Below are 27,683 nucleotides of genomic sequence, written 5' to 3' on the forward strand. Positions count from 1 at the left end.
CACATGAGGCAACAGCAAAAATGGAAGGGAGACCCACGCCATTGGTGTCAGGTCTAACATTACTCCTTTCCCTTCTGCATAAAATCTCGAGTCTTCATCCTCTGAAATCACCTTTCCTCCCCCTTCGCTCTCCCTGTCACTCATATTTTCCATTTCTTAATAAGCCCAAAGGTTCTCTGCTGGATCTTGAAACCATAGTGAAAGTTGTCAGCGGATACAGGGGGTCTAGGCAAATAAGGACAGGACATTGCTTCTGAAAGGCCGACGGGGCTGAGGCAGAGCAAGTCAAGTTTTGAGATACTTATTTTTAGATCTTGATATTCTTATTTTTTATGTTGTTTAATATTTTGCTTTGATTTTGTAACTGCCAGTGCTTTTTTTGAGTCGTGTATTCTAGGACTCACCACAGCATTGAAATAACAACACTGGCACTTATACAGCAAACTGGACCTACAAATATTGGAATTCTTTTTATGAGCATAACTTAAGGGCATATTATTTTCTGGTACAAGAGTTGAGACTGAGTGATTTGCTCAGGATCACAAAATGTTGGGCCAATGCCAAAACTTGGTTCCCTAGCTCTGAAGTCGGCACCTTTCAGTGCTATGTTATAGCTTTTCTCTAATGGCATTTGCCTCTCCTAATCTGTAACTTTTTCTACAGTAGTGCTAAATTTGAGCTGGTGCTTTCCGGAACTCACCACAGCACTTAATTATAAACACTGGCACTTACAGCATAAACTGGACCCAGTGTTTTTGGAGTGCTTTTTATAAGCATTACTTATGGAACAAACACTGTTATTTTTATAAATACCCCTTCAGGGCATAAGAATGTTTGGTACAAATGTGGAAATTAAGTGATTGGCCCAGGATCACAAGATGTTGATCCGACCCCAAGACTCGAACTTTGTTCCCCAGCTCTAAAGTCGGCACCTTTGCCTTTTACACAATAGCTTTCCCCAAAGACATTTGCTTCTCCTAATCTGTTCCTTTTTTATAGTAGTGCTAATTTGAACCGGTGTTTTCCTGCACTCACCACCGCATTTAATTGTCAACACCGGCGCTTACAGTGCAAACTGGACCCAAGGGTTTTGGAGTGCTTTTTATAAGCACCATTTAAAGATATATTAAAACGCATTATAACACGCACAAGTAAAACTTATTTCTGATATTTTTATTTATTTATAACTTGCGATGTTATTGTGAGCAATGTTTTACATGTTCTTTGGCTTTTATAACACGCACAAGTAAAACACATTTCTGATATAGCTTTAATTTAAAGACTGCGATGCTGTTATTGTGCGTGTCGTATAATATGCTTTTTGCATTTTGTAACCTACAGAGCTTAATTTGAGCTGCTGGTTTCAGGGACTCACCAAGGCACCTAATTATTAATACCGAAGCTTATAGAGCAAAAATAGCCTACGATACTTCAGTTGTATATAATGTTTGTTAGGTTATATATAAGGTGCAAGAAATGGTTATAAAACTTTTTTAATTATAATGTATAACTTTTAACCATGCGGCACAACATTCACAACACATATTAAAAACGGTAACAAAGCCCATAAGTCTGTCAAAACACTTATAACACCCCAAAGGCGAGACCTATTGGCAATGCCAATTCTTGTTTACTTTTGTGGGGTATCTGTTGTTTTTATCCTTAAAGGTGAGGTGAATGCAGCAATGGCTCTGGAGATGCATCGTCCTACAGTTCTACACTAGTGAGCATTATTAGTGTAGGGCCATGCTAATACTGCCATTTTGTAGTCCTACCTCTGTGTCTGTAGCCTGTTCGTGTTTTTAGGTCAAGCTTACCAGGCAGCAAAAGCTGCCTGGTTCAAAAGGCCTATTTTCAGCTGAACAAGAAATTACCGTGGGCTTGCGGCCCACCCATTCCTTATCATTGGTTGTCTTTATTGTCACTCTCATTTGCTGACTTTTTATTCAATGGCTTGCCTTGTCCATCTTACGTTTGTCCCTAAGCTGGAACTCAGAGCGTTTTTACCTGTGCCCTTCCACTCCACACTTTTAGGGAACTACTTTTTTTCGTTTTGCTTCAGCACTCCAAGACAGTGCATGTGTTTTTCACCTGGCTTGTAGGTTTCTTTCCCGTGCTCCGTGTTGCTTTCTCTCGTCCATGCGATTTTCTACCCCAGCTCTCTTATTTCTTTTTGCTTAAGCGCTCCACGAGGGCATGTGTTTTCCTGCTGCCTCCCTTGTGTGCTTCTCCCCCCTTCCTGCTCCCTATTGCGCTCTCTCACCCCCACGCTGTTCTCACTTGTTCGTCGGCTTCTCTCCTACCCAGTGTTCCGTGTTGCTCTCTCTTGCCCATGTGCTTCTGTGGTGTTCTCTCCATCTGGCGTTTCCCTACCTCACTCTCTATGTGCTGTTTTTCCTCTTCCTTCCCTCACTACCTACACCCACTCTTTTGCTGCCCCCACACTCCCTCCCCAACACCTAAATAATAATAATAATAAACCATTTTTAAAGCGCCTGGCTACACAGAAGACAGTGTGTCCCCGCGCTGAATACTGCTAATTCACAAGAGGCAGATGTAAAAAGAAAAAGCCATGAGAGGTAAGAAAGGCATGAAGGTTACACAAGAGGGAACAGAAGCGTTTTAAGCTTTCCACGGAACCTAATTTCAGAGGGTTCCATTCGCAGATCGAGCGGAAGTTTATTCCAGTGTTTGGAAGCCAGGTACCTAAAAGAACAGCCACCCATCCTTGCTCTGGTGATTCTAGGGGGTTTAAACAGCATCGCACCGGACGATCTCAAATTCCGGATGGGGCGGTGAATGGTAAGAGGATTTTTCAGATAATCTGGGCCTTTGCCCTGGGCAATTCGATGCGCGAAACAAAGGGCTTTAAATTTAATCCGCTCCTTGACAGGGAGCCAGTGGAGTTTAGCTAAAGCGGTCTTCCCAGATGCTCTGCGAGGATGTTTGAGCGCAAGGCGGGCAGCAGCGTTCTGAACGCACTGAAGTTGGTGTAGGCCTTTTTTTCTCAAACCTAAGAGTAGAGCATTCCCATAATCAAGATAGGGGGTCACCAGAGCATGGACAATGGTCTTTCTGGCATCAATAGGGAGGAGATCCAAAACCTTATGAAGAACTTTCAGAATGCTGAAGCACCTACCTGTCACTTTACTGACATGAGATTTATAGGAGAGATCTGAGTCAAGCATTACGCCCAGATTTCGTACCGAATCCACAGGAAGGGGAGGGCATTTTTTTTAATGACACTTTTGCACAAAAAAACTGTTTTTTAAATTTTATTTATCAATCCAAGTGGCATCATCCATCTTGGATCAATCAATAAAAAATTAAAGCAGATGTGCTTGTGTCACTACGTGGGTGTTAGTGAATGCATTCTGACGCTAGCACTTATCATTCGAATTACACAACCACACCTTTTTGTGTTTTTGATGATGCTACACAGCATCCCAACACTATACACCAATGCCAAAAGCAATTGAAAAGCCAATAGGTCACAAAGGGAAGACCTACTAGCATTGCCAATGCTTGTTGATTTTGAAAAAATCTGTGTCCTGTCATCTAGCACTAACTATAGGATGCACTACATGCTGTTCTCCCAAAAGATCAGTTAAATAGGCTTCTCTGCTATCCATCATTCCATCATGTGGCTATGCAGTCCATGGCAGGGTTTTCCACAACAGAGAACTGTTTTTGAAGTTTTCTGACACAAGGGTGACTCGCAGGTCGTGCTCTGATAATTCTTGTGAAAAGGATTGCCTGGTAGGCTTCTTCCAGAGCACCCCACCCATCTGATTGAGCCTTCTCCTGCTTTTATTCAGGTGGAGACAAGATATGTTGTTCAGGTCCCATAAGGTGGCACAAGCCCCTCCAGGACATTCTTTCTCTATCCGCTTATTCTATCTTTAGAAAGTGTAAGAATTGTGTTGTTGGTTGACTGGGGTGTGAACCCTGGTCAAGCAGCAATCACAATCCTAGTTGGAGTTAACCTGCGCTCAACCCTCGGGTACCTTGGCACAGAGCAGTCAGGCTTAACCCAGAGGCAATATGTAAAGCATTTGTGCAAAACTTTAAACAATAAACAGAGAGAAAACACACCACAAAAGGATCCCCACACAACTTTAGGAAATTGAGCAAACTTTAAAAATAATACAAGACCAAGACAACAAAAATCCAATTAATAGAACAGGAGATATTCAAAAGTAAAGGTTTTAGTGAAAATAGCACCAAAAAGCACAAAGTGCCAACTGTGGATACTGGTCGCACTGGACCAGGAAAAAGTCACAAGTTCAATCTGACCCTGATGGAGTGCGGGCTTAGACCCGCTAAACATAGTACCTTAATTCTAGTTTCCTGAGCTTTGTGAGGATCTGAGTTGGAAATGTGTTGTCGAGCTAAAGCTGTACGTCGGTTCTGAGATGCAGTGGGAATCCTACCCGTGGTCCTGCTTCGTGGCCGAGTATCCCATTGACGAGGTCTTGCAGTGTGAAGTCCAGCATCAAGGATGCGGCTCACAGTTGGGGGTGTCGGTTCAGAGCAACTACAATACTGCGATGCGGAGTCAAGTCGTTGTCATAAAGGCTGCTGCCAATGGGGGATGCGAGGACTTGCACCACGCAGCGGAACTTCCGAAAAAATGCTGCAAGTTGCGATGCTAGTCCCCGCAACTATTCTGAGCCACGCACTATTGGCTTTTTAAAAGCTGATATGTCAGATCGGCTCGGGGTTGCGCTGCACAGAAGAGAAGATGCAATGGTTCTGCTGGATCCACAGAGGCTGGCAAACACCTTAGGCCCACTTCCAAGGGTCCAGGACTCGGGTGGCACCACTAGGCAGGGTAGGCACACAGATGGCAGAGTCCAGGTGAGCGTGCAAGGTTGTCGGAATCCTGTTATGTCGTTGAGGCTTCGAATCAGGAAGCCAGGCAACTACCCGTTGGAGTCACTCTGGCTTCAAGAGATTCAGATCCAGTCCTCCTCACCAACACAAGAGGGCAGAAGGCGGGGAAGCAGAAAGCACAGCAGGGCAGCAGTTCCTTCAGAGCAGCAGTCCAGCAGAGTGGCAGTCTTTTCAGCAGCACAGTAGTTCTTATTCCTGGCAGAGTATAAACAGGTCCAGAAGTGTACTGAAGAGTTGGTGTCTGAGGTGCAATATTTATACCCAGTTGTGCCTTTGATGTGGAGGAGAAGCTTCTAGATGTTTCCCTTTGTGGTACCAAGGCATTGTGCCTCTCCTGTTCTGGCTCCGGACTAACTACAAGGGGTATGCAGCCCTTTTGTGTAGAGGCAGGACACAGCTTATTCATGTGTAAGTGGGTCTGAGGGCAGCTTCACCCTCCGATCCTGCCAGTGATGGCCCATCCAAGCCCATCTAAGCTTCTTATTGTGTGTGGCTGTCTAGGAGTAATACACACAATTCAACTGTCAGCTACACCCAGTCATATGACCCAGTTATAGGCATCAGGCACGAAAAGGTTAAGGCAGGAAAATGCCAACTTTCTAAAAGTGTTTTTTTTTAAATTGTGATGAAAAATCAGGCTTCACCATGAGTTAGGATTTCTTCACCCCAATTACAGACACCAAATATGAAGGGATTACCTGCTCTCATTTGGAAATTATACTTATAAACTGTAATAAGGCAAATCCAATGTTATCTTATCAGAGAGGTAGGCCTTGCAGCAGTGAAAAACAAATGTAGGAGTTTTTCACTACCAGGACATGTAAAACGTAAAGTATATGTCTAACTTTTGAAATACACTGCACCCAGCCATGTTGGTGGTCCAGGGCCTACCCTTCGGGTGACATGTGTTTTCAAAAGGAGGTTTGGACCTGGCAAAAGGTTTATTTTGTCAGATGCAAAAGACAGTTTAAAACGGCACGCATAGGCTCTGTAAAGGCAGTCCTGAGATATGTTTAAAGTGCTACTGAGGTGGGTAGCAGAATCAGTGCTGCAGGCCCTCTAGTAGCATTTAATTTACAGGCCCTGGGTGCATGTAGTACCACTTTACTAGGGTAAATTAAATATGCCAATTAAGTACCAGCTAAAGTTACCACATTTTAGGTAAGGAGCACATGCAGTTTAGAACTGGTTAACAGTGATAAAGTATGCACAGTCCTAAGGCCAGCAAAAACAAGATCAGCAGAAAATGGAGGCGGAAGGCAAAAGGTCTGGGGAAGACCATCCTGAGGCTGACAGGTCTAGCAAAAAGGCTTCTTGGACCTTGCATCTTTCAGGTTCATGAAAACGACCTCTTCCCTACAGGGTCGAGTATCTTTCCAGTTTAGAAATCAGAGCCCTTTTCAGAGGTTAGATGGATTCTAGCGGCTCAGACAGCAATGAACTACCCTGAGTTCACAGATCCGACAGGCTCGGGCATCGAAGGTCTTCCCTGAGCTCAGACTCATCCTGCAGCATCAGACAGCAGACTTATTTTCTGAGATTGCACAAATCCTACAGGCATGGACAGCATAGGTGCCTCTTGATGTCACACAAATCCTTAATACTCAGCAAAGATCTATCCGAGGTCATAACCTTCCGCAGACTTGGACAGCAAGGATCTTCCCTGAGTTTAAATTGATTCAACATGTGCATACAGCAAAGGCCATACAGATCCTACATGCTCAAACAATGGCCTTCTTTACTGAGGTTACACACAATCCTACATTCCCAGACAGCACAGTTCTCCTATGAGTTCACACAGATTTTACAGGCTCAGACGGCAAAGATCACTCTTGAGTTTATGGAGATCCTATAGGTCTTGAGGGCAAACAGATTAATGTTTAAAAAATCCAGTATTCGTAAAGCGCAAACAGTTACCCGAAGGCATCCTGGCGCCTGGGGGCCGTCTGGAAGATTAAGCAAGCTATTGCCCAGAGTCAGATGGTGCTGGGCTGACCTGCCGCCCGGGATCGAACCGTGAGCCCCAGATTCCAGCGTCAGTCGCCCTGGCCGCGGCGCCACACCTCTTCCCTCGGATCATAGAGGGTCGGGAAGCAAAGATCTTCATTGAGGTTAAATAGATTTTCTGTGGTAAAGGTCTTCATGAGGTCATAAAGAGCATGCAGCAGGCTTCTTTTCTGTGGTTACACAGACCCTACAGACTCAGGCAACAAAGACCTCCCTCTGAGTTCAAACAGCTCCTACAGGCTCAGACAAAGGTCTTCTTTGATGTCATATTCAGATAGCAGACTTAATTTCTGAGGTAACACAGATCTTACAGGCTCAGACAAAGGTCTTCCCTGAGGTCACAAATTCATAGAACAGACTTAATTTCTGTGGTACCATGGACCCTACAGGCTCAGACAGCACAGACCCCCCCCCCCCCCCCCCCCCGAGTTCAAACAGATCCTACAGGCTCAGACAAAGGTCTTCCCTGAGGTCATATTCAGATAGCAGACTTAATTTCGGAGGTAACACAGATCCTACAGGCTCAGACAAAGGTCTTCCCTGGGGTCATATTCAGATAGCAGACTTAATTTCGGAGGTAACACAGATCCTACAGGCTCAGACAAAGGTCTTCCCTGGGGCCATATTCAGATAGCAGATTTAATTTCTGAGGTAACATTGATCCTATAGGCTGAGACAGATTTCTTCCCTGAGGTCATAGATTCAGAGAACAGACTTCATTTCTGTTGTAACATGGACCCTACAGGCTCAGATAGCAAAGGTCTTCCCTGAGGTCATACAAGTACTACAGGCTCAGACAGCAAACGTCTTTCCTCAAACAGCACAAATCACCAGGAGAGAGGTGTGGGGGGGGGGATTGTGGGGGGGGGGGGGGATTGCAAACTCCCCAGTGAATGACTATGGCGCCGACTATCCGGTTGTTTAAGGCAAGGTTCATGCCATTTATTTTTGATATTTCACTCCCTGCAGCCAGTGCTTCCTGATATTTCACTCCCTGCAGCCAATGCTTCCTGAGCAAAAAAAAAAAAAAAAAAAAGACATGATGATGCATTGTGCACCTGCACATCATGACATCATAGAACCGAATGACACATGCTTGTGCCACCACACATGCGTGCGCTTACTAAATGACGTGAGCAACATTTTTTTTATCTAGCTATGATGGTGGAGGCCACTTGAAGTGGTAAATTAAAAAACTATTTTTCACTTGCACAAAGGCGCAGTTCTAAAAGCAGAGGGGCCTGGCAGGAACTTGGAGCTACTGGGAACTCCAAACAATGTAAAACAATGTAAAACGGTGGATTTTAAGGACAGCAAGTGTTGTGGAAGTAACAAAGGAGCAGTTGAGGAAAGCATCGGGGAGTGAGAAGAGGCAGGAAAGAACGTGGAGGGATTAAAACAAAAATTAGGGTGGGGGAAGAAGGGAGAAACACAGCTTGCCTGTTGCGGAAAGTGGATATTGGGGAGTGTGGGGGGCAAGCAGCACACGAGGAAGAAACCTGGAAAAGATATGCACTCACAGAGTGCTTAAAAAAGAAAAAAAAGTAGTTCCCTAAAAGTGAGCAGTGGAAGGTTACTGGTCAGCCAATCAAAGGATGGTAAAGAGGATACATTCTAGGGGCAAGACAAACACAAGAAGAGGAAGGCAAGCCAGCGAATGAGAAGCAAGTGAATGAGAGTGCCAAGAGAGCCAGCCAATGTGCAGGTTACAAGGCCCCTGTACGTTTTTGGTATAGTCAATAAGCCTTTTGTCTACCAAGAGCTGTCTGGTAGGCGAGAACTAATAACAAGCATTGGCATGGGCAAAAGGTATCGGCAATCTGAGAGCTATTGGCGTAGTCAATGTTATTTATTTTTAGAAATGTATTACGGTGCGGCATAATCTATTGGCTTTGCTTGCAAAGATGGATATAAAAACTTTAACAGGAACATCTAAAGCAGTCAGCTCGCAAGAGGAGGGGCCTTAGGCAGACTATAAACAAACTTTACATGTGCTCTTATCGGAGCCCACACAGAGCTGTCGGCTTCGAGATGGTTGCAGTGAATGTTTATACACTTGGGCATTACTTTCTGACGGAGCCTGGGACAGCTTCTGGGCACAGGAGATGGCTAAATGAATGAATGAGCCAAACATAGTATGGTGCGGATAGGAGATACTCGTGCCCTAGGCTAAGAAGGCCACTAGTGCATCAGCCTTCCGTAACTGGGACAATTCCTGATTGGTGGAGGGGAGAAAAGTATATTCTGTACAAGTCGACCTTGCATGTCGGGGTGAAGTTAATTGTAGTACGGAGAAGTTACTCATTTATGAATGAGACCACTAGACTAACCAATCAAGGTGTTGCTTGATAAAAACCAAAGAGTGGTTGAAGGTGCCTCCCTGACAATACACATGGATGGCTTTCATGATATGAATTGTGTAACGTCATACATTCGTATGAAATGACTTGCATATGTCGTCGTTATTCATTTCTCAGCAGGAAATAACACATCCTAACAGTTATGAATGCTACACGTTTAATGATTTACTGTGGCTAGTATGTCCAGTCCCATCCTATACTTGTGAAGCCTGGGAAAGAAACCACTTGCGCCAGAGCCTAGAAGTGAACCCAGCACACCACACTCCTTATCCTTGCAGCACCTACCAAAGGCACTGATCGAAGTGGGTTGTGCGGGAGTACAGGCGAGCCAGTAAAATGAAAAAAGTGATAGGCGCTATAGTAGCTGTATACTACTGCTCTTATGGGAGGATATAGCAGACACAAATAGTGACAAAGTACAGGCGGGTGCGTGCCAACATAAGGCCTCCAGAAGGCCAGAAACATTAGAGAATTGTACTCAGATTACAAAACCGCTACAATGCGACAATTTTTATAGAAGGAGCTATACAAAGGCTGCTAAAATAATGCACAAGCGCAGTCTGTCACAAATCCTTTGCACAATTTAGTGGCGTTAATGAATAAAGCAGAATGACATTTTCTCCTTTACTGCATAGGATGTTAACGATATCTTAAGCATGTACACCACTCTGGCAACCCTTGTATGCAGCATCGTGCCAATATACCATTAATGCATTGTTTGTGCGACCACAGACATAGATGCAAATACCAGCATCGTGTAGACAAGGTTCACACATAAACTTTTCTAAATAATCCTGTTGCACTAACGCCCAGATATCCTCAAACCGACGGCTTTAGAATGTGCGTTACGAGATGATTGCCTAAGGAAACACAGTAAGTTAGCAGCAGAGCTGGGACTTGCAGCGTTAGGAGCAAGCGCCTGCCCTGAGCATGTACTGCTGCACGTAATGTCAGTCTATCCTTATTTTCTTAATAAGTAAATAAAAAAGTTGGTGCCAGTAGATCTGTGGGCTATTGCTAAACAGGCAGAAGCCACTGGGATGGGGCTGGTGGGAGGAGACGGAATAGTAATACGAGCGCTCGTGTGAAGTGTTTAAACACAAATAAAAAGTAGCTCCTAAAACGGGATCAGTAGACAGAGACAAGTACTTGGTCCATGCTCTGGGGGAGGGCTAAACAAAAGAAGTGACATGACGCAGGCATGCGATGGACAAATGAGGCCAAAGGATAATAAAGCAACGAAAAAGCGAGCAAATGGTAACCTATGAGCGGGCTGAAGCCCATGGACTGAACACAGCACGACTCTTCGAGACGAGCCGAGACATCCAGCGATTTGTGGGTCCTGTCAGAATAAGGAAACAAATAGCCTGCTACCTGGATAACTGAAAATCCGCTTTACCAGAACCCGCCCACAGTTAAAAGCATTCTCTCTCATCTGGCAGTCAGGCTCACCATGGAAACACGAAAATGGACAAACTAACAAGTGCCCTTAAATCTCCAACACGGCTCTCTCTTGGAGTTGGGTCCGTCTACAAGACTGGATGTCTCTCACCTACAGCTTACCGAGTCAAATGTCCCTTCCTACGGTCCTACCTCACTCAAAATGTGTAACCTTCTGTTGAAAAGAAGATTGTGTGTCACTGCACTGAAAGCAGTGGCGCGCCTTTGAGTTATCTGGCGCCCAGAGGCCCTGGGGCAGCGGACTGCGCAGCGCTAGACCCGGCTCAGGGTTCACACTGGACTCACCCGAGACAAGAGAGGTGCAGGATTCACGGTGTCACCAGTGCCCCGGCCCCCGCAAAGGTGAGGCCTGGCCTTCTCCCCCGCTGGAGCTTAGCGCCCCGATGCAGGAAAACAACACAGGAGAGCACGGGGAGGAGGGACAGAGGCAAGGAGTGAGGGAGGGAGGCAAGATCAGGGGGAAGGGCCTAATGCGGAACAACAACACCGGAGGGCGGAAGGAGGGGCAGACACGAGGAGGGAGGGTCAAAGTCTGAGAAGGTGGACCCAGGGAGGAGGGACAGAGTCAGGAGGGAGCGGCCTGAGGCGGAACAACAACACGAGGCAGGAAGGATGGAAAAGAGGGGCAGGGAGTGTGGGAGGAGGAAGGGAGGGCCAGACTCCGAGAGGGGGGGGGCCTAGGAGAGAGGGAGGGCTCCACGGCACCGAGGAGGAGGATGAGACACTGAGCGCCACACCGGGGTGGGAGGAGGGACTCGGCCCGGAAAAGGAGGGAGCGAGCGAGCGAGCGAGCACGGCGAGGCCTAGGGACACCCGATCCAGGGAGCCCATCAGAGGGGTGAGTGAGGGTTCGATGAGGGACACGCTCGGTGAGGGTCAGACAGGTGTCGGAGTGTCCCGAGTGTCCTGACACCCCGACCCGAGGCACTGCGAGTGATGCAGGGCACGGCGGGTACCCCCCGGCAGCGCATCTGCCCGACACAGCATTCATAGTCCATCCTCACACCTGTCATCTCTTGAGGAGGGGCACCACTGACTGATGTGTCACACACAACCCCCAGGGCTGTGTGCACCACACTGATATCACTCACGCTACCCCCAGGCGGGGCTCTGTCCACCACTGACTGATATCGCTCACTCTACCACCAGGCGTGGCTGTGTGCACCACTGACTGATATCACACACACACACACACAACCCCGGACAGGGCTGTGTGCACCACTAACTGATATCACACACACTACCCCCAAGCGGGGCTCTGTGCACCACTGACTGATGTCACACACACACACACACACACACAACCCCGGACAGGGCTGTGTGCACCACTAACTGATATCACACACACTACCTTCAGGCGGGGCTGTGTGCACCACTGACTGATATCACACACACACTACCTCATATCACACACACACTACCTCCAGGCGGGCTGTGTGCACCACTGACTGATATCACACACACTACCCCCAGGCGGGGCTTTGTGCACCACTGACTGGTATCACACACACTACCCCCAGGCATTACTGTGTGCACCACTGACTGATATCACACACACTACCCCTGGGCGGGGCTCTGTGCTACACTGACTGATATCACTCACACTACCCCCAGGAGGGGCTCTGTGCACCACTGACTGATATCACACACACACTACCCCCAGGCGGGGCTGTGTGCCCCACAGACTGATATCACACGCACACTACCCCCTGGCAGGACTGTGTGTCCACCACTGACTGATATCACACACATTACCCCCGGGCAGGGCTCTGTCCACCACTGACTGATATCACACACACTACCCCCTGGCAGGACTATGTGTCCACCACAGACTGATATCACTCACACTACCCCCAGGAGGGGCTCTGTGCACCACTGACTGATATCACACACATTACCCCCGGGCAGGGCTCTGTCCACCACTGACTGATATCACACACACTACCCCCTGGCAGGACTGTGTGTCCACCACTAACTGATATCACACACATTACCCCCGGGCAGGGCTCTGTGCACCACTGACTGATATCACGCACACTACCCCCAGGCGGGGCTGTGTGCACCACTGACTGATATCACGCACACTACCCCCAAGCGGGGCTGTGTGCACCACTGACTGATATCACACACACTACCCGCGGTCTGGGCTCTGTGCACCACTGACTGATATCACTCACACTACCTCCAGGCGGGGCTGTGTGCACTACTGACTGGTATCACACACACTATCCTCAGGCAGGGCTCTGTGCCCCACTGACTGATATCACACACGCACTACCCCCAGGCGGGGCTGTGTGCACCACTGACTGGTATCACACGCACTATCCTCAGGCGGGGCTCCGTGCCCCACTGACTGGAATCAGGCACACTACCTCCAGGCGGGGCTGTGTGCACCACTGACTGACATCATACACACTACCCCCGGGCGGGGCTCTGTGCCCCACTGACTGGTATCACGCACACTACCCCCGGGCGGGGCTGTGTGCCCCACTGACTGATATCACACGCACTATCCTCAGGCGGGGCTCTGTGCCCCACTGGCTGGTATCAGGCACACTACCTCCAGGCAGATCTGTGTGCACCACTGACAGATATCACACACACTACCCCCAGGCAGGGCTGTGTGCACCACTGGCCAGTATCACACACACTACCCGCGGTCGGGGCTCTGTGCACCACTGACTGATATCACACACACTACCTCCGGGCGGGGCTGTGTGCCCCACTGACTGGTATCAGGCACACTACCTCCAGGCAGGGCTGTGTGCACCACTGACAGATATCACACACACTACCCCCAGGCAGGGCTGTGTGCACCACTGACTGATATCACACACACTACCTCCGGGCGGGGCTGTGTGCCCCACTGACTGATATCACACGCACTATCCTCAGGCGGGGCTCTGTGCCCCACTGACTGGTATCAGGCACACTACCTCCAGGCAGGTCTGTGTGCACCACTGACAGATATCACACACACTACCCCCAGGCAGGGCTGTGTGCACCACTGACTGATATCACACACACTACCACCGGGCGGGGCTGTGTGCACCACTGACTTGTATCACACACTACTCCAGGGCAGGGCTGTGTGCACCACTGACTGATATCACACTCACTATCCTCAGGGGGGCTGTGTGCACAACTGACTGATATCACACACACTATCCTCAGGCGGGGCTGTGTGCACCACAGACTGGTATCACAACCACTACCCCAGGGCAGGGCTGTGTGCACCTTTCACTGATATCACACTCACTGTCCTCAGGGGGGCTGTGTGCACAACTGACTGATATCACACACACACTACCCCCAGGCGGGGCTGTGTGCACCACTGACTGGTATCACACACACTACCCCAGGGCAGGGCTGTGTGCACCACTAACTGATATCACACACACACTACCCGCAGGCGGGGCTGTGTGCACCACTGACTGGTATCACACTCACACTACCCCCCGGCGGGGCTGTATGCACCACTGACTGATATCACACTCACTATCCTCAGGGGGGGCTGTGTGCACAACTGACTGATATCACACTCACTATCCTCAGGGGGGGGCTGTGTGCACAACTGACTGATATCACACACACACTACCCCCAGGCGGGGCTGTGTGCACCACTGACTGGTATCACACTCACTATCCTCAGGGGGGGCTGTGTGCACAACTGACTGATATCACACGCACTATCCTCAGGCGGGGCTGTGTGCACCACTGACTGATCTCACACACACTACCCCAGGGCAGGGCTGTGTGCACCACTGACTGATATCAGGCACACTACCTCCAGGCATGGTTGTGTGCACCACTGGAATGACACAAACTACATTCAGGCAGGGCTCTGTGCCCTACTGACTGATGTCACTCACACTACCTCCAGGCAGGGCTGTGTGTAGCTTGCGCACCACCTACTGATCCTACACGCACTACCTCGATGCGTGGCACTGGCATGACACACACTGCCTCTAGGAAGGGCAGGGACATCACACACATTATTTCTAGGGGAGGTGGGTTTGCACACCTAGCACACCACTGACATCACACACACAGTATCTGTGGACGGGACAGTGTGCATTGCGTGTCGCGCTGATACGGCACACTACACCAAGGAAGGGCTGTGCGCACTGTGTGCATCACTGATACCCTCCCACTGCCCCTAGGAGGGTATACAGGCACTGTGTGCAAAACTGATAAAACACACCCTGCACATTACTGACATCACATTCACTACCCTATCAGAAGTTGCTAACAGTCTGCATCACTGATACCGCACGCACTGCCATCAGGTGAAGATGAGGACACTGTGAGTCACTGAATATCAAATGTGTCACCCTTGGCAGGTATGTGCTGCCTGGTGCTTCCATGCTCCCTCTGCATCGCTGCACGTCTTATACCAGCCTCTGTGCGGCCTGGTGCTTCCATGCACCAGCTGCTTTGCTGCATGCCTGATCTCGCCTTCTGTGCGGCCTGGTACTTCCAGGCACCCTCTGCATCACTCCATGCCTGATATCACCCTCTGTGCGGCCTGGTGCTTCCACTCACCCTATGCATTGACTGATACCGGCCTCTGTGTGGCCTGGTGCTTCCATGCACCCGCTGCATCACTTCATGCCTTATACTGGCCTCTGTGCGGCCTGGTGCCTCCACTCACCCTATGCATTGACTGATACTAGCCTCTGTGCGGCCTGGTGCTTCCATGCACCCTCTGCATTGCTGCATGTCTGATCTCAGCCTCTGTGCGGCCCGTGCTTCCAGGCACCCTCTGCATCACTCCATGCCTGATATCAGCCTCTGTGCGGCCTGGTGCTTCCAGGCACCCTCTGCATCACTCCATGCCTGATATCAGCCTCTGTGCGGCCTGGTGCTTTCAGGCACCCTCTGCATCACTCCATGCCTGATATCAGCCTCTGTGCGGCCTGGTGCTTTCAGGCACCCTCTGCATCACTCCATGCCTGATATCAGCCTGGTGATTTCAGGCACCCTCTGCATCACTCCATGCCTGATATCAGCCTCTGTGCGGCCTGGTGCTTCCATGCACCCTCTGCATCACTCCATGCCTGATATCAGCCTCTGTGCGGCCTGGTGCTTCCATGCACCCTCTGCATCGCTGCACGCCTTATACCAGCCTCTGTGCAGCCCGGTGCTTCCAGGCACCCTTTGCATCACTCTATGGCTGATATCAAACCACCTCTGTGCGGCCTGGTGCTTCCATGCACCAGCTGCTTTGCTGCATGCCTGATCTCACCTTCTGTGGGGCCTGGTACTTCCAGGAACCCTCTGCATCATTCAATGCCTAGTTCAAGTTCGAAAATTTGTATAGCGCACTACTCACCCAGAGGGTCTCAAATGGGCTTGGGAGGGGGGAGGAATGGGTGGGGGGTACTTTACTTATCGAATATCCAAGTTTTAAGTTGCTTTCTGAAGGAGAGGTGGTTCTGTACAAGGCGGAGGTGGGTGGGGAGAGAATTCCAGGTTTTGGCTGCTAAGTAGGTGAAGGATCTTCCCCCCCATGGTGGATCTATGGATGCGCGGAATTGCGGCGAGGGCTTGATTGGATGATCGTAGTTGGCGGGTGGGGGTGTAGAAGGACAGTCGCGTGTTGAGGCATTCGGGTCCTAGTTCGTAGAGGGCTTTGTGTGCGTGGGTAAGGAGACGGAACGTTGTTCTCTTGTTGACGGGGAGCGAGTGGAGGTCTTTCAGGTGACCGGAAATGTGAGCTTGACGGGGGATGTCAAGTATGAGTCTGGCTGAGGCATTTTGGATGCGTTGGAGTTTTTTCTGTAGTTTGGCTCTGGTTCCGGCGTAGAGGGTGTTTCCGTAGTCCAGTCGGCTTGTGACGAGTGCATGGGTGACCGTCTTTCTTGTTTCGGTGGGGATCCAATGGAAGATTTTTTTGAGCATACGTAGGATGATAAAGCATGATGATGAGACAGCGTTGACTTGTCTGGTCATCGAGAGGGAGGAGTCCAGGATGAATCCCAGGTTACGTGCGTGGTCCGTTGGTATGGGTGCAGGTCCTAGGGCTGGTGGCCACCATGAGTCGTCCCAGGCGGAGGGGGATGATCCTAAGATGAGGACTTCCATTTTGTCCGAGTTCAGTTTTAGACGGCTGTTCTTCATCCACTCGGCTACTTCTTTCATTCCTTCGTGTAAGTTGGTTTTGGCGGTGTTAGGGTCTTTGGTGAGGGAAAGGATCAGCTGGGTGTCGTCTGCATAGGAGATGATGTTGAGGTTGTGTTGGCGCGCGATGGATGCGAGGGGACTCATGTATACGTTGAAGAGGGTGGGACTGAGTGATGATCCTTGTGGTACACCGCATATGACTTCGGTGGCCTCTGATCTAAAAGGGGGGAGGCGGACTCTCTGGGTTCTTCTGGCGAGGAACGAGATGATCCAGTCCAATGCTTTTCCTTGTATTTCGATGTTGCTGAGGCGTTGTATTAGGGTGCTGTGACAGACTGTGTCGAAGGCTGCGGAGAGGTCGAGTAGGATGAGGGCAGCTGTTTCTCCGTTGTCCAGTAGAGTTCGGATGTCGTCTGTTGCTGCGATGAGTGCGGTTTCGGTGCTGTGTTTGGATCGGAAGCCGGATTGTGATGGGTCGAGGGATTTGTTGGTTTCGAAGAAGGCGGCGAGCTGACTGTTGACGGCTTTCTCAATGACTTTGGCAGGGAATGGGAGGAGCGATATGGGGCGGTAGTTCTTAAGTTCAGTGGGGTCTGCTGTGGGTTTCTTCAGAAGGGCGCTGAGTTCCGCATGTTTCCAGCTTTCCGGGAAGGTAGTAGAGTTGAGGGAGCAGTTGATGACGTCTCGGAGATGGGGTGCGATGATGGAGTCTGCTTTGTTGAAAATGTGGTGGGGACATGGGTCGGTTGGCGAACCTGAGTGGATGGAGTTCTTCAGGCGGATGGTGTCTTCAGTGGTGATTGGGTTCCAGGCGAAAAGGTTGTTAGAGGGGGGTGTTGGTTCGGAGGTGGGTGGAGTGGACTGGTCCCCGGGTTGGTTTTCAAAGCTGTTATGTATGTCGGTGATCTTGTTGTAGAAGAAAGAGGCTAGGGAATCGCAGAGGTCTTGGGAGAGAGTGATGTCGTTGGTGCCGGCGGTGGGGTTGGTAAATTGTTTGACAATGTTGAGTAGTTCCTTGCTGTTGTGGACGTTGTTGTCAAGTCGATCTTTGAATGCTGATTTCTTGGTGGATCGGATCAGTTGGTGGTGTTTGCGGGTTGCGTTCTTGAAGGTGGTCAGGTTGTCAGTGGTTGGGTTTTTTCTCCAGGCTTTCTCAAAGGTGCCCTCGCCTGAGAACATGAAGTGTAGCTAAGCACTTATACATGTAAATATGCCCTTTGCCATGACAATACTATGTGTATTTATGTTGTGTGTCATGTCTATAGTCACATTAAGTCCTGTGTCATTTATATGTGTGAATTCACAAAAAACACTTCTTCACAGTTTTTTATATTTGCACTGGATTTGAAAGCCTGCACGCACCGATATGGTGCATAAGGCACACTCACGCCCTAGACAAAGTGAGCTGCATGTGTGATACCCTTGTTCTTTAGGGGGGATGTTTGCCACTAACCAAGTGTCATTCTCTTTTACAGATATGCGAATAGGATACAAATCGTATGTATAAAAACGCATGTTTAATCATTAACAGCGTATATTAAAACAAATCTTTAATATAACACAGCTATTTATTTAAATATAGGAGTGGAAAATACAGGGCTGGACCCTGTATGGTCCTGATGAAAAGCTTGAAACATGTCGACCACAGAACACTGATCTAGCCCAATTTAAGGTTAGATAACAGTGTTACCCCATTTTAACATACCAAACTAGGAGCAGAATAAATTGTTGAGGCCCACTAGCACGGTATTTTTAATCACACACCCACTCCACCACCACAACACTTTACACCACACATAGCCTTTCACAAAAATAGTGCTCCTGCGTAGTCCGCTAGTCGCAGCACGCCCCTTTTCGTAGAGAACTGGGATGGCCCAATGATGAAGCATGTCACCGTGGGGAAACCCCGGTGAGTGAGGGGACTCTAGAAAGAAATTTTTCTTTCTCATTTTGGTACAAACTGACAAAATTTGGCAGCAACCATACACACAAACTAGGTCTCTGAACCCTTCACAGTGGGTTCCTGTTTTTCTGATATAGACTGGAGATCGACCTAGTTTAGCTTAACCTCCTTCTCCCCCATATTTTTTACTTTCTCAAGGGTGCGACATAACTTCTTGGATTTCATAAGGTCGTCGTTGAACCAGGGGGCTTTTTTGTTGCCTTGTTTGATTTGATGGATTTTCAAGGGTGCTAGTTCGTCTGCGCTGTGGGTGATCCATTGTGTGAGGTTGGTGGCTGCTTGGTAAGGGTCCGATGATTTGGCAGCAGGGTTTTGGTGAAGCGATGTAAAGAGCTGGTCGATAGTAATTTTGTTCCAATTTCTTCGGGAAATAGGTTGTGGGGGGTTGTGGGTCGTGGTCTTTTTGTAGTTGAAGTGAACGCAGCTGTGGTCAGTCCAGTGGAGAGCTGTGGTGTGATTGAAGGAGATGTGCTTGCTGGAGGTGAAGATTGGGTCGAGCGTGTGTCCGGCATAGTGGATGGGGGTTTTGACAAGTTGTTAAAGTCCGAGGTTGGCCAGGTTGGCCAGAAGGGTGCTGGTGTTGGAGTCCTTTTTTTTTTCCAGGTGGTAGTTGAGGTCTCCCAGTAGAATGTAGTCCTCGGAGGGGAGGGCGTGTGGGCTGATGAAGTCAGTGATGTCATCGCTGAATTGTGTGCGGGGTCCTGGTGGTCTGTAGATGAGGGGGCCTCTGAGCGTGGTCTTGGGGTCGGTGTGGATCTGGAAGTGAAGGTATTTGGCGGATGTGAGGTTGTCGTCAGAACTTGTTGTGATGCGGATGGTGTTTTTATGGACGATGCCGATGCCTCCTCCTGTTTGGTTGGTGCGGTCCTTTCGGATGATCTTGTAGCCGTCCGGAATGGCTATGGCGATGTCGGGTGCTGATGAGGCGTTCATCCATGTTTCTGTAAGAAAGGCGACATCCGGTGATGAAGTGTCGAGTAGGTTCCAGAGTTCAATGGCGTGTCTGTGGACCGAGCGGGTGTTGAGCAGGATGCACTTTAGGTGGTTAGAGTCGGAGCTCTTATTGGAGTCTGTGGATTTGGTGTGGGTCCTGATGCCGTCGAACTTGCAGGAGTGGCAGGTGAAGGGTCCATGGGTGTGTCCTGGGGCGGCTTGGTAGCAGTTTGGGAGTCGGGCGGGGTTAAGTGCTGAGAGGGAAGCGGCGTCGTACGTTATACGGGTGGAGAGGGTTTTGCGGGGGCCAGGGGGTCTGGCGCTGGGTGCGGTCCAGGCGCGGATGGGCGTAGACGGGCTTACCTTTGGCGCACCTTCGTTGCGCATGGGGCGCGTCCGCTGCGCGCAAAAGCATCTGTCATAAGTGGATAGTGGAGGGGGGAGGGGCGAGGGAGGAGCAGCTGGGAGGCGGGAGCGGGGTGGAGAGCCGGGCTGGGAGGCACAACAAACAAACAACAAAATGGCTGCAAGCCAAAAGTGAAAACAGGACGAGATTGGGGCACAACCTTACTTAAGCGCTATGAACTGGGCAGCACAGTCAGGCAACAATTATGCAAAGCGAGTGGCACAGCAATTAATAATAATACAGTAAAAGACAAATCACGGTCTGCTAATAAAGCGCTACGATGATTCTATATTGGGCCTATTGGCATGATCTCCGTTTTACCTGTGTTGCATTTCAGGTGATTTAGGCGCATCCATTCAAAGGTGGCCGTTAGGCAGCCTTTGAGCTTTTCCTCCCAGGCCTGGTTATCCTTATCCATTACAAGGATAAGTTGTGTATCGTCGGCATAGGCTATAGCGTCTATGCCAAATGACGATATCCGTTTTATCAGAGGTGCAGTATAAACATTAAACAGGGTTGGGCTCAAGCTTGAACCCTGCGGAACTCCCGTCAACAGCGATTTCTCACTGGAGCAGAATTCCCCCAGGGTCACCACTTGTCTCCTGTCACTTAGAAAGTTTTTTATCCACTCAAGTACAGTCCCTGTAACACCAGATGTTATTAGCCGGTCTAATAGGATGGCGTGTGAGACCGTGTCGAAGGCCGCCGATAGGTCTAATAAAATCAGGACGGCCTTCTTGCCTTGGTCTAGGGCTGAGCGGATAGTTTCTGTAGTGAACAGGAGGGCGATTCCGTGGAATGTTGGGTCCTGAAACCTGCTTGGTTAGGGTGCCATACTTCATTATCTTCCAAGAAGTGTCTAAGCTGTTTGTTTACAATTGACTCTGTGATTTTACACAGGGCCGGAAGTAGTGAGATGGGTCGCAAGTTTGACAGTGTGGTGGGGTCGGGGAGTTGTTTTTTTTTGCAGTGGTTTCACCGCTGCCAGTTTCCACTCGGGGGGACATTGGCCGTGGACAGTGAGGTGTTGACAATGGCATTAATTACTGGTTTAGCAATATCCACAATGAGGTGTAGGAGTCTAACTGGGCATGGGTCAAAAGGGGATCCAGATTTTGTTGCCAAAATTACTCTTTTAGTATCCACCAGACTAACTGGTAGGAAAGTTGTCAACTGAGTGGTCCCTTGTCTCACTATGTCACCCTCTTTTCTTGGCTCTAATATGGGGACATCGAAGTCCTTCGTCAGACCCTGTACTTTTCCCTCAAAAAAGTCTGCGATCTTATCACAGAGTGTCTGCGAGGGCGGGATATCCTGCGCTAGACATTTAGGCTTATTAAAACCGTTTACAATTTTAAATATTTCCTTATGTTTGCTGTTAGCTGTTTCTATTGCCGACGAGAAGTATCTCTTTTTAGCTTGTTTAATTAGCGCATGGTAGGCATTTTTTATCTTTTTGTATTTGCTACGTTCTGTGCTAGAGTAATTTTTCCGCCAGCTTCGTTCAGCTCTTCTAAGCTCCCCTTGTTTATTTTTGAGTTCTCGATCGAACCAGGGTGCGGATGTTTTCTTTCTTTCACGCCTCGTTCTATTTTTTCCCTGCCCAACCGTACCTTTCAGATCATTCATCCATGTTCTAAAGATAGTGGGATTTGCAGGTTCTGCCAGCTGGGGTCTACAGTTCCAAGCCATGGTTATTAGTTCTGGGTGGGATAGTATCATTTTCCATTCATCCCTTGTGGCCTCACTGCGTTCATTTTCATGATCATTCTTTCCGTTAGACGCAAGGGGAAGCGTAAAAGGAATCGGCATATGGTCAGTCCAAGTTTGGGGTTTAAGGGGGTCGGTTGTCAAAGTGTCTAAGTTAGTGGCAATGCAGTCTATCGTATGACCCGCCTCATGGGTGGCTTGGGTGTCTCGAATAGTGAGGCCCAAGACCTCCATGGTTTCCTGATAGGAGGCAGCAGGTGCATCTGTTGTGGACTCTAGATGGATGTTTAAATCACCCATCAAGGTGAAATTAGAATACCTAAGTATCAGTGGGCTGAGCACCTCTCCGATGATCCCCAGAAAGCCTGTGCAGGGTCCTGGTGGGCAATAGATCAAAGCCCCAGAGAAGGAGAAGTTGTCATTAATTTTGATAATAAAACCCATCCCTTCAGCATCCGTTAGCTCTTGCAGTGGTATCGCCGAGCAGCTGAGGGTGTCCCTATATATAATGGCCACTCCTCCACCCCGTTGTTCATTCCCTCTATCTACTCTTTGTATACCATATCCAGGAGGCAGGGCGTGTACCACATCAGGGGTGCACCAGGGTTTGAGCCATGTCTCCGTAATGAAGAGACAATCTAAGTTGTCGTCTATCAATAGGTCCTGAATATGCTGGGCATGCTTCGGCACAGATCTAGCATTAGCAGAGGAGAGGCAATAGAACTGATTCAGTGAGGGAGCAATGAGGACAATTTACAGCGGGAAAGCCTGATTGAATAAAAAGGTTTTGAGGCCTTTACGGAAAAGAGAATAGTGCTTGGCAGACCGAAGGTGGTCGGGGAGGGAATTCCAAAAAGTGGGTGCCAAGAATGAGAAGTTGGCCCCTCCCCACTTTTTGCGCTTATAGCGGGGTACCTGCTAAAGAGATTGGGAAGATGAGCGAAGCTCTCTGGCAGGGACATACTCCCTTATCAAAGAGGTAATGAAGGCGGGAGCTGAGCCCTGGCGTGCTTGGAAGACCATGCAGCCAGTTTTAAAAAGGGATCGCTCCCTGACAGGTAGCCAGTGAAGCGCCTTCAATAACGGAGTAGAGTGGTGGGAGCGGGACAGGCCGTACACTAGTCGGGCCGCCTGGTTTTGCACCAGTTGGAGCTTTCGTAGGCTGTAAGCTGGAATGCCATTGTACAGGGCATTGGCGTAGTCCAGCCGGGAGATCACCAAGGCGGACATGATCAGTTTAAGTGCCAGGGGAGAAAAGAAACGGGAAACAGTGCGAATAGTGCGAAGAGTGAGAAAGCAAGAAGAGACAACAGAGCTAATTTGTGAGTGTAGGGTAAGATGATTATTCATTTTGATGCCTAAGGTCTTAACTGAGGAAGAGGGAGTGGGAGGGGAACCTAAGAAAGAGGGCCAAAATAGAGAGTTCCAGGGACTGGAAGAGCCACCAGTGAGAACCAACTCGGTTTTATCTGGGTTCAGCTTCAGGTGGTTGTGGCTCATCCAGTCCCTGATAAAAATCATAATAGTCTGGAAATTGGAAATAGAATAGGAAGAAGAAGAGAGGTTAAAGATGAGCTGGAGGTCATCCGCATAGTTATATACGGTGACCTCCAGTTGCTAGAGTGCAAAGATTAAGGGATAGATATAAAGGTTGAACAAAAGAGGGGAGAGAGAAGAACCCTGGGGAACACCACAAGTGACCTTAAGTGGAGTAGCCGAGAAATCCCCCAACCGGACCGCCTGGGTGCGGTCCCTCAGGAAGGACGATAGCCAGACCAGGGCTGAGCCCCCGATTCCTGCCGCTCTGACACGTGATAACAAGATGGAGTGGTCCACCGTATCAAAAGCGGCGGAGAGATCGAGGAGCACCAGGGCCTGGTGTTTGTTTTGGTCCATGCCCTCCCTGAGGTTGTCCAGGACCGACACCACGACGGACTCAGTAGAGTGCCTAGGCCGGAAACCCGCCTGACGAGGCTCCAGGCCCCCAGTTGCTTCTACATGGGCGCTGAGTACCGATGTCACATGGCGCTCAAGCACCTTGCCCAAGTAGGGCAGCAGTGAGATAGGGCGATAGTTGACTGGGGCGGACGGATCTGCACCAGGCTTCTTCAAAAGAGGCACTATTGTAGCCGATTTGAGTGCTGGAATCACAACCCCCTGAGCAAGGGAACTGTTAAGGAAAATGATCGGGGGATGGGTGCAAACAGAATAAATCTGTTGAAGAATACGGGCCGGGCAGATGTCTACCGGAGAACCTGACTTTACCTTGGGTAGTATTTCCAGGAATACTTCTTCGGTGAGAGGGGGAATCGAAGAGAGACAGCACTGGACAGTAGGAGGAAGGGGTTCAACAAAAGTGAGAGATGTGGGAGGAATATTGGTCTTGATGTTAGTAATTTTTTCCCAAAAATAAGAGTTCAATGAATCACATAAAGACTGGGTGGGAGGAGGTTTAAGTGTAGCCCTGTCAGAAAAAGCTAGATCGTGGACAATTGTGAAGATCCCCCTGGATTTATTCTCTGCCACCAGAATTTTTGCTGAGAAATAGGCAGTTTTGGCTCCTAGTATAGCTTTTTTGTAGTCGCTTAATAGTGTGGAGTAATGGGTTTTCAATAAAGGACAATAGTCCCTTCTCCATTGCCTCTCAGCTGGCCGGAGGGTCAGCTTTTTTTCCTTCAAATCTTCATTAAACCACCGATTTGACTCCTTAGGTCGTCTAGTTGAAATCCGACGTAGGGGGGCTACTGAATCGCAGCCTCCAGCGAGCCAGGTGTTAATGACGGTGGCTTGAGATGAGGAGGATAAGCCCGCCAGGCTAGGTGAGGAGTTCAGGAGAGAAGAGGATAGCGAAGGAAGGTCGACACGGTTCCAGTTCCGCGCCCAGGTGTTTTTGGCAAGCGGGACCTTGGTTACAGGGTTGAGGTGGAGGGAGAAAGAAATTAGGGCATGGTCTGACCAGGGACATGGGGACACAGACATGGACGAAACGGAAATATTGAGAGACCAAACCTGGTCTAACACATGTCCGTGTATGTGTGTCAGGACTTGTAAGTGGGAGACAAAATTCAGGGATTGAAGTGATTCTGTAAATTGTTTGGAGGAAGAGCCCTCAAGGGGGTCCGTAGGCCAATAGTTGAAGTCGCATAACACTAGGACTGATGCGTAATTAACCGCCAAAGTGGCCAGTAAGTCCTGAAAGGCTGGCATGAACAGATGGGAAGACTGGGGCGGGCGATACATTAGCAGACAAGTAAGCGGGGGAGAAAAGGTAAGAGAGCGAACCACAAGATGCTCAGTAGGGATAATAGGAGGGGAGGGAAGTAGTTGAAAATTGTACTCAGACCGGGCAATAAGAGCCACGCCACCCCCTGTCTTGCTCGCCGGGCGGTCTGCACGGAGGGCCACGTAAGAGGGGGGGAGAGCAGCCAGAAGGGAGGGCAGAGAAGACTCACAAAACCAGGTTTCGGTTAAGAACAGTATGTCAGGCTTGTGGGAGTCAAGCAGAACAAACCGTTCCTGATCGTGTTTAACTGCTGACCTGGTGTTGAGCAGGATAATAGACAAAGGAGGGGGGGAAGGTGGAGAGCCGGAGCGAGAGAAAGGCTGCGTCGAGGGCGTCAGTGAAGAAGAAGGAAACTGAGGAGATGAGGAAGCAAGACCAAGAGAGGAAATATAGTTGATGGTGGAGTCGGATAGAGACCTATGGCCCTGTAAAGCTTTTAGATCCTCAGAGGAATAGGAGATAGGGAGGGCATGAGGACACGCCCCTAGCCCCGTCCGGCCGCGGACGGGCGCAGACGGGCTTGACTTAGGCTCGACTTCGGCGCGCCTTCGTCGTGCCCGCTGCGCTCGTCCTCTGCGCTTCCTCATTGGGGGCGTTTAAATAGGGGCGGAGCGCGGGGGTGTGGCGCTGAGCTAGGTCGCCTGACCAGCCCAAACTAAGATGGCGCCCGCACAGCCTCCGAGCCCTGAAAAAATAAGGGAAGTTAATCTCCTGTTGATTTTCAGTACAAGTTAAAACAAAGTATAACAATTTAAAATGCAGTGCAACTGCTCTCAATCAGCAGGGCGCTGCGATAACACTCGGGAAATCAATGCTGCTCCTGACTGCAGACGCGAACCCTCTGCCACCGGGGTCGCCTGCCTCCAACAGCGAGCAAAGCGAAGCCACTCCTAAATAGGGGCGGAGCGCGGGTGGTGTGGAGCCGAGCTAGGTCGCCTGACCAGCCCAAACTAAGATGGCGCCCGCACAGCCACCGAGCCCTGAAAAAATAAGGGAAGTTAATCTCCTGTTGATTTTCAGTACAAGTTAAAACAAAGTTTTACCTGTGATGTTGCTGCTCAGTGCTACACCGACAGGACCTGTGTCTTGAACCCTTCCACCTAACCCACGTGAACTCTCTGGCAGTTGTAGGTTGTACGAAGGTTGCATAGCAGGTTTGACACTTTAACCCATATGAGTGTTAGTAAAGTTATCTGTAATTGTGAGAATCATCTGCTGAGGGCTCTTGAGACATTCCACTACACCTTTGCATCTCAGAGCCATAACCCAGATTGTTCATTTAATTCTCAAATCCTGGTCCTTGCCTTCATATTGTTGTATCTTTCACCACTAACTGGCCATCCTGGGAAACTGGGAAGTTTAGATTGCAGATTACCTCTTGCACACATCACAAAACGAAATATTTGTGTTTAATTACTGAAGACGGTTGGTTTACTTTTGGGCCTTGGGCAGGAGAGCTGGAGTCTGGAAGCACACACAGCTCATGGGTGGTGTTTGGATTATGTGTCAATAGGGACAAGTTGAAAGGGGTATATAATTGGTTGCTAATTTGTGGGAATCTATTCACCATTGAACGCCCATAGTAGGATCCAAACTCAGCACAGCCATCTTGACATTAGTGTGTCTATGAAGAGAGTCCTTTCTCAACTGTTGACAGATTGCTTTATTTTTTATGTTTTCAGGTGGGGGAAGGTCCCTGTGCCTGTTGTTGCCATGGAATCCCTTGAAACAACCACCCCTCAAGGGGCAGGAGCGGCTGAGATTCGGGCCACGTTGAATGTGGCCATCATGGGTTTGCGAGGATCTGGGAGTGAGGAGCTGCTGCGCATGTTCCAGAGCATGCCCTTTAAAGATGGAGGTCCACCTGACCCCAAGAGCGCAGCAGTGGGAGGTCCAGCGGGCCATCCCTCCTTCCACCTTCAGTTCAAGCATCTCCCGGAGGTGCCGGAAGCAGAGTCCGATCTAGCTGCCTATACCGAGATGGTCCCATGCGGAGATCACCACATCTTCATACTGGTCTTCAGGACGGGACTGCCGTCTGAGTACGTCTGCCTCATTTCCCGCATTGAGGAAGCAGGTGGGTGCGTGCTGCTGGTGCGCACAGGTGTAGACCAGGACCTGGTGCTGGCCATGAATGAGACGGGTGCCCTGTTTGGTAAAGAGACGCTGGTAGAGGAGATCCGAAGGGAATGCACAGAGTCCATCATGGCGCGGAGGGTGCCCTCTCTTCAGCCCTTCTTGGTGGCTCTCTCTGACCCGTCCAAGTTTGACTTCCCAGAGCTGTGGACTGTGCTGCAGAAGGAAGCCTTGCAGCGTTCCAGGTAATTTGCAATTTCCATTACTCCGGCTGCCCTCATGCATATGTGGCTTAGTATTTAAGAGGTTGACTTGCATTGCAGCCCTATTGCTTGAATCCAAGCCATCCAGGGGCCTGGTGGAGTTAAGTTGTATCTAGATGGATACCAGTAGAGTATGGATGTTTAGGGTTGTGTCCTCTACCCCATATGGTAGGATGACGTAGACTTTGCGTCTCCCCAA

The 27,683-nt window shown here is 49.4% G+C and overlaps 2 protein-coding genes across 2 annotated transcripts in view; one reads left to right on the forward strand and one right to left on the reverse strand.

Moving 5' to 3' along the window:
* LOC147700956 (interferon-inducible GTPase 5-like) overlaps positions 1-11,192 on the reverse strand; it is a 47,506-nt gene extending 36,314 nt beyond the window's left edge. Inside the window, exon 1 of the mRNA XM_086929787.1 lies at positions 11,010-11,192. The gene's annotated coding sequence lies outside the window, so the exon portion shown is untranslated. The remainder of the gene's footprint in view (positions 1-11,009) is intronic.
* Positions 11,193-11,432: 240 nt separating this feature from the next.
* LOC147700957 (immunity-related GTPase family Q protein-like) overlaps positions 11,433-27,683 on the forward strand; it is a 32,544-nt gene continuing 16,293 nt past the window's right edge. Inside the window, exons 1-2 of the mRNA XM_086929788.1 lie at positions 11,433-11,562; positions 26,828-27,466. Of these exons, the coding sequence (XP_086785914.1) occupies positions 26,859-27,466 (608 nt within the window). The 5' untranslated portion in view covers positions 11,433-11,562; positions 26,828-26,858. The remainder of the gene's footprint in view (positions 11,563-26,827; positions 27,467-27,683) is intronic.

This window comes from Lissotriton vulgaris, chromosome 7 (assembly GCF_964263255.1).
Source record: "Lissotriton vulgaris chromosome 7, aLisVul1.2, whole genome shotgun sequence".
Taxonomy (NCBI): Eukaryota; Metazoa; Chordata; class Amphibia; order Caudata; family Salamandridae; genus Lissotriton; species Lissotriton vulgaris.